We start from the raw sequence: 17810 nt of genomic DNA on the forward strand, positions 1-17810 counted from the left end.
GGTGGCTGGTTCTTGCCACTTGTGTTGGTACGGAAATGGTGTAAGGTCGACTATCCCCTACCGATGACGGGAAGTGCTTCCCACGAGAAGGGTTGCACCGTTTCTATGGCCCTTAGGACTGAACTATAACTCTTGTCATTGCTATTGCGGTGGTCCAGCCATTCAGATTTCATTTTGTACCTCAGGGTGGGCCGGAGTAAGCAATGTGTGATTACCATTTCAATATCGAAAATTCAAGTGTTCGATTCTCTAGTCAGAAGTGTTACTGTAAGCGAAAGGGTCAATTGTGTGTATTTTTTAAGTATATCACATTATATATATTTCTGATTATTAAGCGATACTGTTATTTGATGATAATTTCGTTTTTGAAAAATGCAAAATAGTTATTGTTTGTACTTATATAACATGAAATAATCATATCATAATGAAATAATCAATGTCATCATGAAATAATCAATAACCTTTCAATGCAAACCGAATATTTCTTTTTTGTTTTGCATCGAATCTGGAACGCATTCGAAATTTTTTATCCGGTAAATTGAACATAAATTATAAAAATATTTCAAAAGACTTTCTTTTCTAGCTTCTTACCAATAATTTAAGTCTCTTGGGAGAAAATAATTCGAATGATGAAAATGACTGCAAAAATTTTACACATAATCCTATATTCCAGCGTTTCTCAACCTTTTAGTATTCTCGGCCCAGTTTTCAATCATAATTTTCATCGCACCCCCCACTTACAATAAAATGTATACAATAATAATGTATGTTGAGTCCTTTGGATTCTGTTTTTCAAATTATTTTTAACTAACTGCCAAAACAAGATTAAAAACGAGCCAACGTTGGCGAGAAACCACATCTGGCATTTTGCAAAGCCTGTGGTGAACAGATGGAGCGAAAGAAAGAGGGGAAAATTTAAATATTATATTTGAAATGAAAGCCAAGCAGAGATATAACGTTAAAAGAATATGAAAGTAGAAAATTATTGTAGTTAATGAAAGTTAACCTAGACGGGGTGAGCTAAATTTAGAAACTGGGAATACATTTTTTCGAATAATAAAAGAAATAAAACAAAAGCATGACTAAACAAAAGAAAAAAAATTGTGTTTGTTGAAGGGAATCCACACAACCAAGCATGCGCAGAGTAAATGTTTTCTCATAGGAAGAAGGAAAATGTTCGATAACACAAGTTTCAATTCCAGCCAGACTCGTTCGAATCGATCCTTCTATCGCTATTAAAATCTATCGTGAATGTGTATGTTATATATGTTTTCGTGTTAATTGCAATTCACCATATTAAATATTCACGGCAGCAGATTATGCAAACTCATGGATAAATTTTTAAGCGGAAGTAAGCTAGCATTATATGGTAGTCAAGCATCAACAAGTACACTGATGAGCGTCATTCCGAAAATAAAATCAAGAAAATATTCTCAAGAATACTTAAATTTTGGGTTTGCTAACACTGAAGTAAATGAAGAAGAAAGGCCTCTGTGTATCATTTGCTCAAAAATGTTGGTCTTAGACAGCATGAAACCTAATAAACTTAAACAACATTTGGAAACGCGCTTCATAGTGAGTACGTCAACAAACCCAGAAATTTCTTCGAATTAAAATCATATGAAAAGCAAAAATCATTTTTAAATAAACTTTTTCTGAGAATAAAAAAGCTTTAATTGCATCTTACAAAGTTTCATATAAAATAGCCTGATGTAAAATAACCTCACACCATTGGTGAAGAGCTTATTTTGCCAGCAGCAATTGAGATTGTAGAAACTATGTTTGGAGATAGTTTTTAAAAACAATTGCAGTCCATGCCTCTTTCAAATGATACTGTTGCTCGTCGAATTGGTGATATAGCTGAAGATGTACAGTGTCAGCTTTTCTCGAAGTTGCGTGACAAATTGTTTTCAATACAGCTTGATGAGGCAACAGATAGTAATAAAGATGCTCATTTAATTGCCTATGTTCGATTTTGTGATAATATGTCAGTAGTAGAAGAACTACTTTTCTGCAAACCAATAGAACTCAAAACAACAGCATTATTTGCTATTTTAAAGGATTTTATGAACGAGGAAAACATAGAATGGAAAAATTGCGTCGGAATATGTACCGATGGTACTCGTTCAATGTCCGGCTTCGAAAGAAATGAGTCCTTGTCTGAATATTGTGCTAACTACGGTTGTAAACGTAGTAAATTATATGAAAATGAGAAATCGTGAATCTTTTCTGCACTTTGTAAAGACATGGGTTCATTACATTACTATTTTATTGCCAGGCAAAATGGTTATCACGTGGGAAATTTTTGCAACGTGTTTAGGAATTAAGAGAAGAAATCGCCATTTTCCTAGAAGAAGAAAACAGACCGGAGGCCGAGAATTTTCGCGATGGTTTATTTGTGATGAAATTGAGCTACTTGGTCGACATATTCGAGAAATTAAATAACTTGAATCTTCAACTCCAAGGAGCAAATACATATATGTTGGATACGAGTGATAAAGTTAATGCTTTTTGTAGAAAATTGGAAATGTGGAGCAGAAATTTAAAGCAAAAAAACCTAATAATGTTTTCAAATGTGGATGATTGTACTAAAACGTACAAGGCTGAAGAAGAACATGTAAAAGTTGTTTTTGTAACAATTGAAAATCATTTAGCCATACTGGCAAAGAATTTTAAAGTATTTTCTTGCTGACGACAAACTGATAGAAAGTTACGAGTGGGTTAGGGATCCATTCATAAGACTCCCGAAGGACTCTCAATTGCTGAGGAAGAAAAATTCATCGACTTCACGACAAGCGGCGAAGCTAAAAGTCAATTTAGTTATAAATCACTATTTGAATTTTGGGCAGAAGTAGTGGATGATTTTTCTGCACTAAAAACAAGGCATTTCGCATTCTATTACCATTTTCAACATCCTACATTTGTGAAACTGGATTTTCTGCTGTGGTTTCTTTGAAGACAAAATATAGATCTCGGCTAAATATAGAAACATAACTGAGAGTGGCTATTTCTAATATTAAGCATTCCTTCGAAAAACTTTGCTTTGCAAGACAGGCCCAAGGAAGTCACTAATAATTATTAAATTTGTTTTTAATTTAGTATGTTTTAATTTAGTAAGCTGTTTTACTTTATTAAATTATTAAATATGTCGAAATGTATTTTGCTTTCCTTTCAGTCAGTTAAACAATTTTTTTAAATAACATTTTTTCTTGGATATTCTCGCCCCCCCTCTAGTGTGGTGGCGCCCCCCTAGGGCGCCAGCACACTAGAGGGCGCCCCACAGGTTGAGAATCGCTGCTATATTCTTAAAATCTATAAAAATAGCAATAAAAATCCTACCACATATTAATTTTTAGGGCTCTTATCTTTGTTAGAAAATCCGCGGTTCCTTCTTTTAGGACTTTTTTATTGGCTGTTGGTAAATGATAAGAATTTGCAATTTTTACGCCCGTTTAAAACAATCCAATTTAAATCTGCAAATACATAATTATAAAAAATTTCAAATAAGACCTGATGATAAACATTTTTGATAAAAACAAAGATTTGTCGAAACTATATTGGTTTATACAGAAGCATATAAAAATGATTCCTTAATTAACAAAATCCAATAAAACTTATAACTGCAAATAAATTTAACAGAACTGAATTAATTTCCATTATCATTAAAAGACATTCAGGCAAAAGTTGCATTAATCCGCTTTTGATTTAACAATAAAAGTGACCCCGCTCTGTCTTAGCCTTCGAAGAGAACTGAATGGTTGAAAAAATTACAGCGAGCTCTATGGTCGACATATTATAGCACCCATTACGTGGAGAGCCATGCATCCATCTGTGACTACCCCTCATCAAAGTGAAAGCAACTCGCCCTATACCATTATAGTACACACCAGTGAATCCAAAACCAACCACCATTCCTGAAGCTTCTCATTCTCAATCTTAGATTGAAAAATTTAATTACCGCTGCTTAATCTAATTATGCTTAATATCTAATTATCAAAAGAAACAATATAGCTTAAACAAGAAATAAATAGCAAATTTTATTTCTGAGTCAGTTATAGTATTAAAAATAAGATTGCAAAATAGGAGCAATACAAGAAGCGATTTATCTGAACTTGACTACTAGCAATTTTAAGATCGCCGTATCTGTTTTGCTTATTTTAAATATGAAAAACAACAATAATGGATATTCAAATGCTTAAAAAGGAAACAATAATGGAAATATTCAAACTTTTCTAGAGAAAACAACAATAGAAAAAGTTTTCAAGTTTGGCATTTCGAGTTCTGAGAAATGACGAATTGTTTTTCATTGGAATTGCATTCAACTAATCAATTTTGTCTCTGTATCATTTTCTCTTTCGAATGTCACGCGATTTCTAGTTCGATCATTAAGCTACTTAAACAAATATCTTTATATTTATTTGTATTCTTTAAATGCTCCTGTTTTCTATTGACGTGTTCCTTGCATCATAGATTCTGACTTAGAATCTCAATAAAACAGTCATTTCATGTCTACCTTGCGGTTTAAAGAATCAATATTTCTGATTCCAGGAATATGGATATGGAATGTTTAAATGTAAATCAATAGTACTTCGGCATAAATATAAATTGAGGAAATGATAAATTGGGATTTTTTTCCCACTGTTGCTTATTCAAACACATTTCTCGGTGAACATAATTTAGTTTATTTTAAATTAATATTTTACATGATTATTATTAACGGTCAGTTGGACACGAGAGACAGTTTGGGACGAACATCCTAAGAAGACAAAGACAAAAACAGAGCCGGCACTTTCCTCTCAATGTTTGCATATAAAAAAACCAGTAGGGAAATGCTTATACACAATCTATTTATTAAGCTATGGGGCTGCTTACTCTGCAGATTTTTTTAGGGAATAGAGTATCGAATTTAAGACCTTCCGTTTCTTTAGTCGAGCTACGATTAATCTCGAGCTCAAAGAGGAGCGTAAAAAACGTCAAAGGGAGTTATTTTAAGAGAGCGTTTCCCTTACAAGCGTTTTTCACTAAGATAAGAAGACATGTAGCATTTCGGAAGGTTTTAATCTTTTTCTAAGTTTCTTCAAAACTGAAATAAATTAAAATGAATAAAAGAAAAAGCATAGCATAAATATGACAACTTTTTATTTAAAATATTAAGCTAGCAACAATAAATCCCAATCATAATTTATAAGAGGCATATTCAGTAAACTATATATATATATATATATATATATATATATATATATATATATATATAATATGAAAATCTGAGCAGTATATTCTTAGTTAGACAAAGACTTAAATTCCGTGGGTATATGCATATATTTCATTTACCCGAGCCTTTCAAAATGAATTGTTTCTCTTTCCCTTCAAAAATAGAAACAGTATTATTTTATTTTTTGAGTGGCGATGTCTTAAGTTTTTCTGACGCCTGTCAAAAGCTAATTACCATAATTTTAACTTTCTGACATTGATCTGTCTTAACTCGTTAATATCACAAATTAAAGCAATGTCGAGTCATGTCTTTTTCGCTGTTTGGAATGCGTAAAATCTAGTTGCGTTTTTTGTAACTCTCTTTTTTTGCCTTCCAAACTTTATCGACCTGCATGTGCGTTGCATTTCCCTACAATTATCAAAGTTGGATACTTTTAACATTTTCTGAAGAGTTTAGATCTATCTTTCAAATTTTATAGAATTAAACTTCAAGTTTAAAATAAACTGATTTTTCGATTCAGCAACGATTGGAATTCTTTAAAAAATATGTCTATAATGCAAGTGAGATTCTTTTTCTTAGATATATATTATATGTTCAAACAAAGAATAGAGTTAACATGCACATATATTTGCCTTCTAAATTCTAATTATTTCAAAAATGAAACTTAAATTGAAATTTTTCTCACACTAATACAAAGCCTACAAAAAGGATTAATAAAAAACAAGATTAAAAACTTTTCCTTACTTGTTACGAAATAAAAATCCAAAATTGATAATTTACAAACCAATTATCAAAAAGAGATGTAAATAATCTAATCTCCCATAACTGCATTTTTTCTGACTTGTTCAGTATAATAAGAAAAATACTTATTGAAGCAATAATACTAATTAGAAATATGCAAAAATTTAATTTTAAACACTGTTTTCAGATTTTAATTACTAAGCTTTGAAATGGCATCATATTATAATGCAAAAACTTTTGATTATTTAAAATAAAACAATTTTGATTTTTTTAACCTTTGAATAACTACTTTTCTTCTTTTTCTTTTTCTTTATTTATTTATAAATACAATGCAGATAATTTATTTACAAAAATAACATGAGATTTTGATGCTCTTTTAAATGTTTCTTTTGTGTCAAGCATTTTTAAATTGATAAAAATACATTTTCGAGATTTTTCCGTTAACAAATGCAGTGTGGATATCCATAATAATGACATAAGCAGAGAATAAAGATATATAAATCATTGTTATTAACAAAACAGTCAGGAAACTCATCAAGAAAAAATTAAGTATTTCAGTATTAAATTCAAACTTATCTTTTCCTGCATGCCTAAATTAGATCACCAGCAAAAACAGCTACAATGTATATGGGCAGAATATGTAATTAATTATTTATCTTGGATATAGAAACTGTCTTTACGCAATTTGAATCTAAAAATAATACATCCTGTGCAGTCATCCGCATTTGTTTCACAGATTTTTGTTTTACCTTTTATTATTAATTCTCTTTAAATTCTGATGGCACTTTTACCAAAACATTTGTAACATGAAAACATAGACAAAATCCTGAATTCACTTCTTTCCGGAATTTAAAACTCAAAAAAAGCTGTATGAGGTAATTTTTTTTATTAATCAATTACTTACTACTTTTAGATTATTTTTTTCAGTATATAACTTTACTCACTCACACATTACTTTTAATAGGACACGATTGTTAAGCATGATTGAAGTTTCATATTTCCATAAACATTCGAACAACTAAGACTTCATTAAACTAACTTACGAATAATAATTGGCAGAAAAATAAAGCATTAAAAATATTTTACAAATAATGGAGGTTGCATATAGATATCCTGATAAGCCATTGAAATACTTTTACTCGGATTGTTTTTTTTTAAATGTTAAGTTCACCCTACACTTAATTGCAGCAGTCACCTTTCGTTTTCAGACACACGAAGTTCTGAGGTTTTACGAAACCTTTGGCCTTGACATATTTTTTCCCAGACGATATAAGTGGAAAAAATTGCATTTAAATAACATTTAAATGACACGAGATAAAGAAAAGAAAATTTTTAAAAACATACCTGAAAAAATTAATTTTGATACTTTATTAAAATATCTAATAACCTTTAAATGATTATTCTAGCCCTTGATTTTGCAATAAATCTTCAATAAAACTTATTGAGCAACTGTCATTTAAAAAGTCAGCTGACTTCGGCATTTTGCATGTTATTCAGCAAAAGAAAAAAAAATGTTTATGGTATTTCTTAAATTATATAATAAAATTTCTCTGCTCTTTGTATAAAACGGTATATAGGCCAAAAAAATTGAAATAAAAATAAAATTACATGTAAATGACTTATAAAAATCGGTAGTATATGACTCAATTCCAGAATGCTATCTTTTCTGGCTTAACATACTCTAGAAAGAATGGTTTGTAGGCATATCACGTTTCCATAAGATTATGCTTAAAACGTGACGTGTTTCTAACATCTTAACTCTAAACACAGATAAAGATATCTTACATATGGTCATTGTTTCCTGAAGAATGCTCACACTTTAAGGTGGTTAATTAATTAGTCTCTTACGTGCGGAAACATCTTGAGATTAACACATCAAACCACTACTCATTATCCCGGTTGGCTTAGCAAGTTGCGGAAAAGAAATTGCGATAAATAACTGTTTAGAAAGCCAATTGTTACTTTTCTTTGGATTTCTTGTGTGAGTGTTTTATTACCAAGTTTTTCCACCCTTACAAACTGGACAATTACGGGGTTATAAAGGTTACACCCGTCTCGCACTGCTTAAACATATGGTATATTCACAAGATCAATGGATAATGACAGGCGCCACAAGATAGTATCAAGTCAGAGAGTAACTATAGTTTACCGTCAAATGGTTTACAAATGGCTTTAATGAAAGGCAAGCTTTTGAGTTCACGGGAATGTTACCAGTCAACACGGAATGTTACAAGTTTGCAAACAAGTTGAGTAGAATTTATTTCCGACCAGTATCATAGGACAGGCTATGGTTTGTTTCCAATAAAAATAATTGTTTATATATACAAGAAACATGTTTATTATTATACCCATTTATTAACTTGTTTCATGTTTTTTTTTGTCTCCTACTTTCTGATATATTAAAACTCTGAAATTTTGCATTGCTGTGAATTGTCGATTAAAGTATAGGTTTTAAATGTTTTCAGAATTTTATCACCAATTAATTAATTCAAATAAATTTTTATTCCATGTGACTGGTGCAACCTGTTATTGAATTTGGGAAAAACGTTCATTTCAAGATTCCATAACATTTATAATAATGAATTATCAATTAAAGATTAAGATAGAAAGTAATTAAAATTTAAAAGAAAAATTCGACTTTTTAATTTGCAATAATATTTAGTAAATGTGTGTTTTTAAACGCTGTTTCGTTTTAATTTATTTTCACTACAGAGAAGAGAAAGGTGTGATTAATGTTTTCTTCTTTCATGAGATCATCTGTCATTATCTTAATTGTAGCTTTATGCGTTTTAATGTCACTCGCGACATTAAAGCATGTCACTCGAGTAGAGATTAATTTGCATTCATTCAGTTTTCTGCGCACAGAAATCGAAAGTAGTAGGGTTGGCGGAGCATGGTCTTTTTCGGCTCTTGCGCCATTAAAACTTCCCTGCCCACCTAGTTACGTAAATTAATAGCGTTTCTTCTGATAAAGAAATAATTAATTATCTTTTCCTAGTGGCAGGAAACATATATTTTACTAATAAACATCTCATATGATTTTGCTTTGAATTATCGTATTATGAATTTATCATCTAATGAAAGAGTAATTACTACCAAGAAATTTTACATCCATTAAAATTTATTTTTTTTAACTATGTAGCTGAACGATGTATATTATATATAAAATTAATAAAAAAGCATGTGATATCTTATTTCTATTATCATTTACTATTTTCACCGCTTAGTTATTTCTTGCGTCATGAATATCATTCTAAAAAATAACTATTAAAAGGTTAACTGTGAATACTTCATTATTAGAGACGGCAATTTATCATTTCCATATTTGCTTGGAATTGATAAACTGCTTTAGAGAATCTGCTCTTTTTGAGACAAAAATAATTATTACTAACTAATGAAGAAAAATTGTGCTATTATTGGATATATGACGTATTTATCAAAATCTAAAGGGTTAACGTTTCAATTAATAACGGATCAGATATGGAACATTTGTCTTTTTTCCTGTTTATTTTAAAGGGTTTAATAAACGATTTATAAAATAATTTATTTATAACTTTTTTGATTTTATGAGAAAAAGTACTATTTCAATCAAGGAAAATTTCATTGCATATTTAATATTTTTATCAACTAATTTTAATAAATAAAATAGTTAAAATTAGAATTTGTAATTACGTTTCCTTAATTTTTTACATTCATTTTAAAAAAAATACGTAAAAATGTTAAAAAGTCGTGCATTGTAAGGCAAAGTTATTCGTTTCACATATTTTCTTTAAACATATAATAGTAAAGTGTTTATATTTATTTTATTTCTACAAAATTAATATAGCAAATATTTAAACTTCGTGGGCTTGTTTCTAAACATTAATTATTGAGGATGAAAAGAAATACATAAATTTCGACATCAATTTAATATCTTAAAAAGTAAACAGGGGGAGAATTAAAATGATATTTCTACCGTTAAAGTAAAAATCTGTTAAGAATTCATGTATTAGTAATGCGTTATGCATTTGTTTGTATATTTTCATGATATAAATAATTGAGATATATAATGATAATTTAAAGCTGTTGTGTTTTTATTAAAATAAAAAAATTTTATGATGACAGTGCGTTCATATTCTTAATTTTTAGCACTTTAAAAATCTTTAGAAGGTATTTGATTAACTTTTATTCTAACTAAGAAAAAAAAACTAATTTAAGTGTGCAATATTTGCATTTTTTGTACCAGCAGATGAATTAGTTTGAAGCTGATGGATTTCTTTGGAAACTATTGACCATCAAATAATCGTTGTTTTATTATTAAGAGTCATTGCTACATTAAGAACTTATACTTGTTAAATTTTTACATTAAAAACTTATTTATTACTTATTTCATTAAATTATAGGTGAAAAGATTTGATTTTATCATTTAGTTTTTGGTAGGAACATTAATCTTCAATTTTTATGGAATTATTTAACAACTTGGTGAGATTGCAGCAGCTTTGATATCAGAATACCGCGGGTACGTGGTTCTACCGAACATGTGTAGTGTATTGAGGTCCATTTCAAGGTAAATTAGTTATTGGAGTCAAACATCCTTGTTTTGTTATGCTAGTAAGTTTGAAATAGGGATAATGGCTCTACGGCATTCTCGATATTTGTCCACGGTTCAAAATTTATGAGGTCCATTACAAAACACTCGAGCAGCTCTGAAATGGAACGTTAATGTATAATCAAATGAATACATTTACTTCTAACATGCCATGATTTAGGAATGCTAAATTTTTCGTGAAGTTTAAATTTAACAGGAATTCTACAAATGTTATAGTTATTCATGTTTTGCACTTCTGGAAATTTTTTCGCTGCATCGGCTAATTTCTACTTAACCTGCAATAATCTCACAAAAACTTCGCCATAGATTAAAGAGAGAAAGATTTTGAACAACTCAAAAATCCATGGAACATGAATTTTATGTTCGAATTTCGCTCTCTGTTTGAAAGGAAGTAGAGATTTCGTCGAATATGTGTAGCATATTTAGGTCCATTTCAAGGTAAATTAGATATTGGAGTCAAACATCCTTCCTTTGTTATGCGAGTAAGTTTGAAACATGAGATAAGGGCTTTACGGCATTCTCGATATTTGTCCACGGTTCAAAATTTATGAAGTTCATTACAAAACACTCGAGTAGCTTCGAAATGGAACGTTAATGTAGCAAATCAAATTAATGCATTTACTTCTAAAATGCTGTGATTTAGTCATGGTAAATTTCTTCTAAAGTTTAAATTTAATATGAATCGTACAAGTGATATAGCGTATTCATGCTTTGCACAGGGGGACATTTTTTCGCTGTATGGGTTATTTTCTACTTAACCTGCCTCACGAAAACTCAGCCACAGATTAAAGAGAGAAAGATTTTGAATAATTCTTAAATTCATGGAACATGAATTTTATGTTCCAATTTCCCTCTCTGTTTGAAAGGAAGTGGTAATTTTGTCCGAAGAGCAATGAGGAAACGCAGCCGAGAAAACTGCGAACGCTATTTCGCACTTTTTATTCATTGTCGTATTATAAATACTACAAATGCCGAAATAGCACGCATTTCAGAAATTAAAATATGCAAAACCGATAAACTGTCTTCAAGCCTTTAGAAATAATAGTTTCTTTCTTTACTGATGAGAAAGTACCTGTTTTTTAGAATATATGTTTCCATTCATTCCTTAGCGTATTTTCAAGCTGCATTATTGTCTATTAAAGGTTAAAAAATTTTAGAAATCTCCATTCCGTTATTTGGGAATGTAGTAATTTTAAAATTCATATATTTGAAAGCTTTTAAATTATCGTTCCTTATACGCAAACGCTTACTTGGGATCTGTTAATAAAAATTTTCACAGCTTAATCTTTGGAAAATTAAGTTTTATTGAATTTCAATAATTTACCCCTTCCGCAATTTTCTGGAAACTTATGTCCCGTAAATTTCAGAAAATGCTTTTGAGACACCAAATTCTTCGCAACGAAATATGATCATCAATCGAGGCCAGCCCTCCAAATGAAGCAGTAAGTGCTAAATATAATTGGCCCTGAGGTAACTTGCTGAGTCAGCGTAGTGAAATTTATATTTAGATAAGCTCGCATGCCATTGCATGCAATTATCGACTTTTCTTAAATGTTGTATTTAAATTTTCCTATAGGCTTTGAAAATAACTCAGCAGACACTTGCAAATGCAATTTTCCGAAATTGTTAATAGTTTGTAGTAGTGAAAATAGTATTCAGTAGATAAACGAGCGATGAATAGGCTCATAGAATGAACCATCGCTATAATAGAATTCCTTATCAAACCCAACACGGAATATATCAGTGAAACTGTAAAGGGAAGAATCAAGGCTTGGTAGTGGTATGACTCAAAGATGAGCTAAATGTTGAGCATTTAGTCAGAAAAAAGTTCAAAAGAGGTTGAAAGAACTGTGTGGAAACTCAATGATTTAATTTGAAATAAAAATTAGGTGCTTATATTCGTTAGTTTCTTCAGAAATGTCTTGATAGTATCATTTCAAATGGACATCCATTACAACATAAATCAAGACCCACAAGAATAAGTTAAATTTGTAATGGAGCTCAAAAACGATTGAAATGGAGTTTCCCATGACGAAAAATGGAACGATTCGTGCATGGAGGCTCAACTCAGAAGTGGTGATGATGCTCTTAAATTATCATGAAGCGGAAAACTCAAGAGTAAAAAGAGTCATGACGATAGAGCCAAAAGCCAGTTTCAATAATATTATAACAAAATCGTGAGAGGAATTGATTTGGCATACTAGAATGTAAAGATCTAGGATATGAACAAAAATATACTAACCGGTAAGGAAAAATATTTTTGTCGTTCATTTATGAATTTAGTGGCCACCTCTAGGATTATTTCCCGTGAACGGAAATAACGAAAATTTACATCATGGAGCAACTTGTTGAATCCACAACAGTCCATGGCAAGCCATCAACGACTTCGTGAAGCTAACTAGACGGGCTTCCAAACTTTTATAGAGCTTACTGAATGTCTACAACGATCTAACTGTAACAATTAAGACCCCAAAACATTGCCGTAAATTTTCCCAGTAGCAACAATAGAAAAAGCTGTATGGGAAAAAAAGCTGTAAAAAAAGCCATTGCCGCAAATGTTTCCAATAGCAACAGTAAAAAAAAGCTGTATACGCTTTTTAATGGTCAACATCGATGGGATTTATATGTCTCAGGCTCAAATATCAAATCATTTTGATCGAAAATAATGGCATTTGGATTTAGATTTTCTTAAGCACATTACCAATACTTTATGCAATTTAAAATGTTATTATGTAGCAATAAAAAATGCGACGAAATTGTTAAAACATATATACGTATGGATGTATTTTAAGTAAAATCTATACTAACCTATTTTACGTCTGGCTTCATATGCAGCTTGACTAATATCTTCATACGTAATGCATATGTCTCCATATTCTCCAGTCCCAGCAACTTTGAGCCTGAAAAATAAATTAAAATATTTAAAATAAAATCAGAAGAATTTAGAAAATAATTTGGATTAAGAATGTATTTAATCTGCAATTCGGTCAATGAAGATATTTAACAATCAAAATGGATAGACTTACACCTTTTTTTTATTATGGAGTCAATTTATGGTCACTTGACAAAGTCAAATGAGTCGATAGAGTTGAATTTTGAAATCTAAGGCGTAACTTACAGAAAGAAAAGCAACGATACGTAGCATCTCATGGTAAGCTAAAATACAATTAAATGTCCTGTGCAGTTACGTTTCTTATGTTATTGTGATATTATATGAATTGACACCATTATGTGAAAGATGTAATATAAACACGTATATGCTGTTTCATGAAATATAAGAATAAAGTAAAGTAAAGGTAATATAGAATTCCGTTTCACTAATAAAGCAGTATGATTTTACTTCGAATCGATTTTAAATTATCGATTATTATTAGAAATATTTGAGAATTTTTGTTAAAGTAAAAAAGTATATTTTATCTTACAAAAAGTTTTTTCTTTGCGTACATATGAATTTAATCATAAGAAATCAAATATTTTCCTCGAATTCCCTGCATAAATATACCTATAATACATTTGATACATTTGTAATCTCCTATTACTTATTAGATTATACATTGGCGTCAATTAATAATTTTGTGATTAATAAGGAATATCTAAATCGAAATGGCGGGAAATGCGATATGCGAGTATAAAGTGGTTATAAAATAGGAAAACTGCGAGAAAGAGCAAAATTATCCACATTTTATTATCCAAAGAAACCATTTAAAAGAAAAATTATGCATTAGAGGAAGACATATTTTAGTGAAATCAAATCAAATTTTAAAAAAAATGCTATAGCAGTTTTATAAAATGTTTAATCACTTCTGACAGTCAGGCACCCTGTCCGACCATTTTTCGTATTTTCTATGGTATTTTGGATGAATTTGGACTCAAATAATTCAAAATGACATTCAGTGCCCTTTTTAGCTCTGGAACCGAGCTTGGTGGACACGGCAGGAATACAAGTCGTCTCCCGAGCATTCCCCACACGTTCTTGATAGGGTCCAGATCCGGTGACTGAGTAGGCCTTTGGATATTTTCGGCTTCAAGGAAATCATCGATCAGACTCTCATAGTGATAAGGCGCGTTATCATTCATGAATATGAAATCAGAACCGACAGCACCTCGAAATAGGTGAACATAAGGTTCAAGAATTCCGTCTTTGTAGCTTTTAGCAGTCACAGAACTCACAGCATGACTTCCATTGATAGAAAAAGATGTCTTTCCGTGAAGTTTCTCCAGCAAAAACGGGTGGCACGTTCTCACCACATCGGTTTCTGAAAAAATTCGGAGCTCAGAGTAAAGCAAAAAGATGCGCCACTAAACATCGCATCGGCTTATTGTACCAACTCCAGTACTAATATTTTTTCCGAACTTCAGTTTAAATGAATGAGTTTATGTGTAGATGTGAGGAGAAAGCAAACTTTTGGTTCGTCTTTTATAGAGATTAACATGATTTACTCTCCTATAAACAGTTTGTTTTGGAAACTCGCATCTTTCTGGAGACAATGAGTGCTGAACCTAGTTCTTTGGCACAATTGTTTCCTCTAACTTCGCGCAGTTATTACCAGATATCGGTCTGGGTAAACGGATGTGACACAACATTCCTTCGCTTTGTTCGACAAGGTACTAATCGTCTGTTAACATATCCCACTCTTTAAACCTTTGCTACAGTCTTGAGATCACATACCGAGGTACATTCAAAATTCAAGACACTTTGGTTTGTGGCCATGCGGATTCCAACGATTCTTCCTTTCGCAAATATGTCCAGTTGCCGTCTTCGAGCCATCATTTGTTCTTTTTAATCGTTCATAACGTTCCCTCATGCATGAAGTGCACGAAGTCTTTCTGAACTTCTTATGCTGATTAAGCCGGCTTATCCATGTTCCAACATACACAGGTGTTTTGTGCATGAAGACACAGGCTGAAATGTTTTGCAGTTTTGCATAAACTCAAATTTCTCTTTCAGCTGAGATGGTCTTTTTTAAATTATTTCAAATAAATTCACCAATATTTACTCACATTCTTTTTTGTTTGCATTTTATAAATATATAAAAATAATTTTATAATTTTTCTTGGTCTGCTGTTCCCTAGTGAACTTCGCAATCTCTTCGAAATACACATTCAGCAGCTTCTTATCTATTCCACCGCTAATCATGAATTCCCTGTTTCGAACCGATAAAAACCTCAAATCACTAAATTTTAACCGTTTTTTTTTCTCTTTTAATATTTGACGTCCACCAGTCAACTTTACTATTTGACATCACATGCAATTCAGCGCACAACATGGAAATGAAGTGGGATTATCTAAATATTTACTATAGTTAAACACATTTTTCTTTTAAACATAATGCGAAAACTGCAATATAAGACTTTTTATGTTTTGGGAACAACTATACAGACTGGCACATTCAAAGTGCATATCTTCAAAAGTTAAAATTTGTAGAATAAAAAAAAAAAAGACATAAATATGAAGTACTTTTTGTACTTATAAGGTTGTATATCTTTTGCAGTAAGCCATATATCTGAAATATTTACTGCTAAAAGTTTTCATTGTTGTTTAATGAAGGAATATGTCTAATTTCAAAATTCTTGGACTTTTAAATGAAACAAGAAAATCAGTCGTCATCCAGTATATAAATCATTTGTAAATTATTCGTTAAAACTTAAATATTGCATTTGGTTTATATATATATATATATATAAAGTTGTTTGTTTATCCCATAGTACTTGAACTCATACACATTAACGGGACTAGGTGCATAAATCAGAATGTTCATTCCACTTATTATTTTTATATTCTCCATATGTGAAGAGCAATCACTATCAGTCATAAATTGAACAATTTACTGAGAATAAACCTGCTTGCGAGTAAGTAGCAATCTGTGTTTGAGAACAATGGATTTTCGGTATTTCCTCCTCTATTTCGTTTCCCGAAACCAATGAATTTATCTCCCTTTATGAAACGACAGTTGAACAACCTTGACCAAATCCTTTTCTAAAGCTCTAGGCCAAGCTTGCTCAACAACTTTTTCTTATTATTTTAAGAATTTTATGGTACAAGAGAATACCGAAAATCTTCTAGAAAGTTGATATTTATGGACAATGCAAATGCTTGTTTCTTAAGAAGTTCAGATTAAATTTGGTAAAAGAGAATACTGTTTACCTCGATTGTTATACTGAATTGATGAATGAAGTTAAATGAAATTATTTTTAAAAGTTAAAAAAAAGTAGAATTGATTAAATATCAACATAAAAGTTTGTGATTTATTCATATATTCTGCTTTTCATGCATTTCCCAACTTACTTTTATACGATATTATCAAAAATTGATTTATTATAAATATAAATACTTTAAATTTAAAAGTTTACAGGTTCTTTTATCCAGTAACCATTCAACAATATTTACAGAATTAATAAGGAATATGGAATTTTTCATAGTAAATTTTTAATCCAGTATAGAAATTTTGTTCTCTACTATCTCCTTAAATATGTATTTATTTAAAGTTTTTCAAGGAAATTTGCAGCTATTATTTTTACTCATTTGTTATGATTGAACAGTTGTTAGACGAGTTAAGGATCCACTGAAGATGCCAGAGGTGATATTCTAAGCTTTTAGTTTTGCATAAAAGAGAAAAACAACCATGCGTGAGTAATTGTAAATAAGAGCTTAACAATATGATAATTTCCTTAGCACAAAACCAATCACTTCTGTTCGGGTACATCATGATATAATTCGAAAAAAAAATACTATCTGCATAGTTAAATTGTTAAAAAAGATTTTCCTTTTGATTACTGTGATGAAGTCAAGAGTTAAAAAAAAGATGCATTTTTCCTTCTCTTGCGTTCTGGTGGTGTTGAAAATTTGTTTTTGATGAATCCAAGAATAATCAAATGCTAAAAATTCTCCCATTTTTAATTATTTGTTTTTCTCGAAACCAAGAACAATCAAGTTTTAAAATTGTCCTTCATATTTTACTAAAGAAAATCATAATGACAGGCTTTTTGTAGAGTTAATTATTCGTTCTTTGCTTCAGATAATTTATTTTACTTGCTGCCTGAAATCTAATCATAACACTTCTACAATAACTGTTGTGTACATTTATCGACTTGTTAAGTAAAAATGCTATTGGTTTAAAAATAAATGATGAATACTTTACTTGATGTTTGTTTACAAATATCAAAATTCTTAGAAATGCTAGGTACTTAAAGGCAATAACAAAATAATGATTATATTTTTACGTTAATGTGTTCATTACTTTACATTTTAATTGTTTTAAGCTTCGGAAT

At 30.5% G+C, this 17810-nt stretch overlaps 1 protein-coding gene across 2 annotated transcripts in view; it reads right to left on the reverse strand.

Moving 5' to 3' along the window:
* The window catches only part of LOC129960342 (chorion peroxidase-like), a 147630-nt gene that overhangs the window by 57402 nt on the left and 72418 nt on the right, over positions 1-17810 (reverse strand). For both annotated transcript variants that reach the window (XM_056073717.1, XM_056073718.1), the window contains exon 3: positions 13350-13441. In XM_056073717.1, coding sequence (XP_055929692.1) covers positions 13350-13441 — 92 coding nt within the window. The remainder of the gene's footprint in view (positions 1-13349; positions 13442-17810) is intronic.

This window comes from Argiope bruennichi, chromosome X2 (genome assembly GCF_947563725.1).
Source record: "Argiope bruennichi chromosome X2, qqArgBrue1.1, whole genome shotgun sequence".
NCBI lineage: Eukaryota > Metazoa > Arthropoda > Arachnida > Araneae > Araneidae > Argiope > Argiope bruennichi.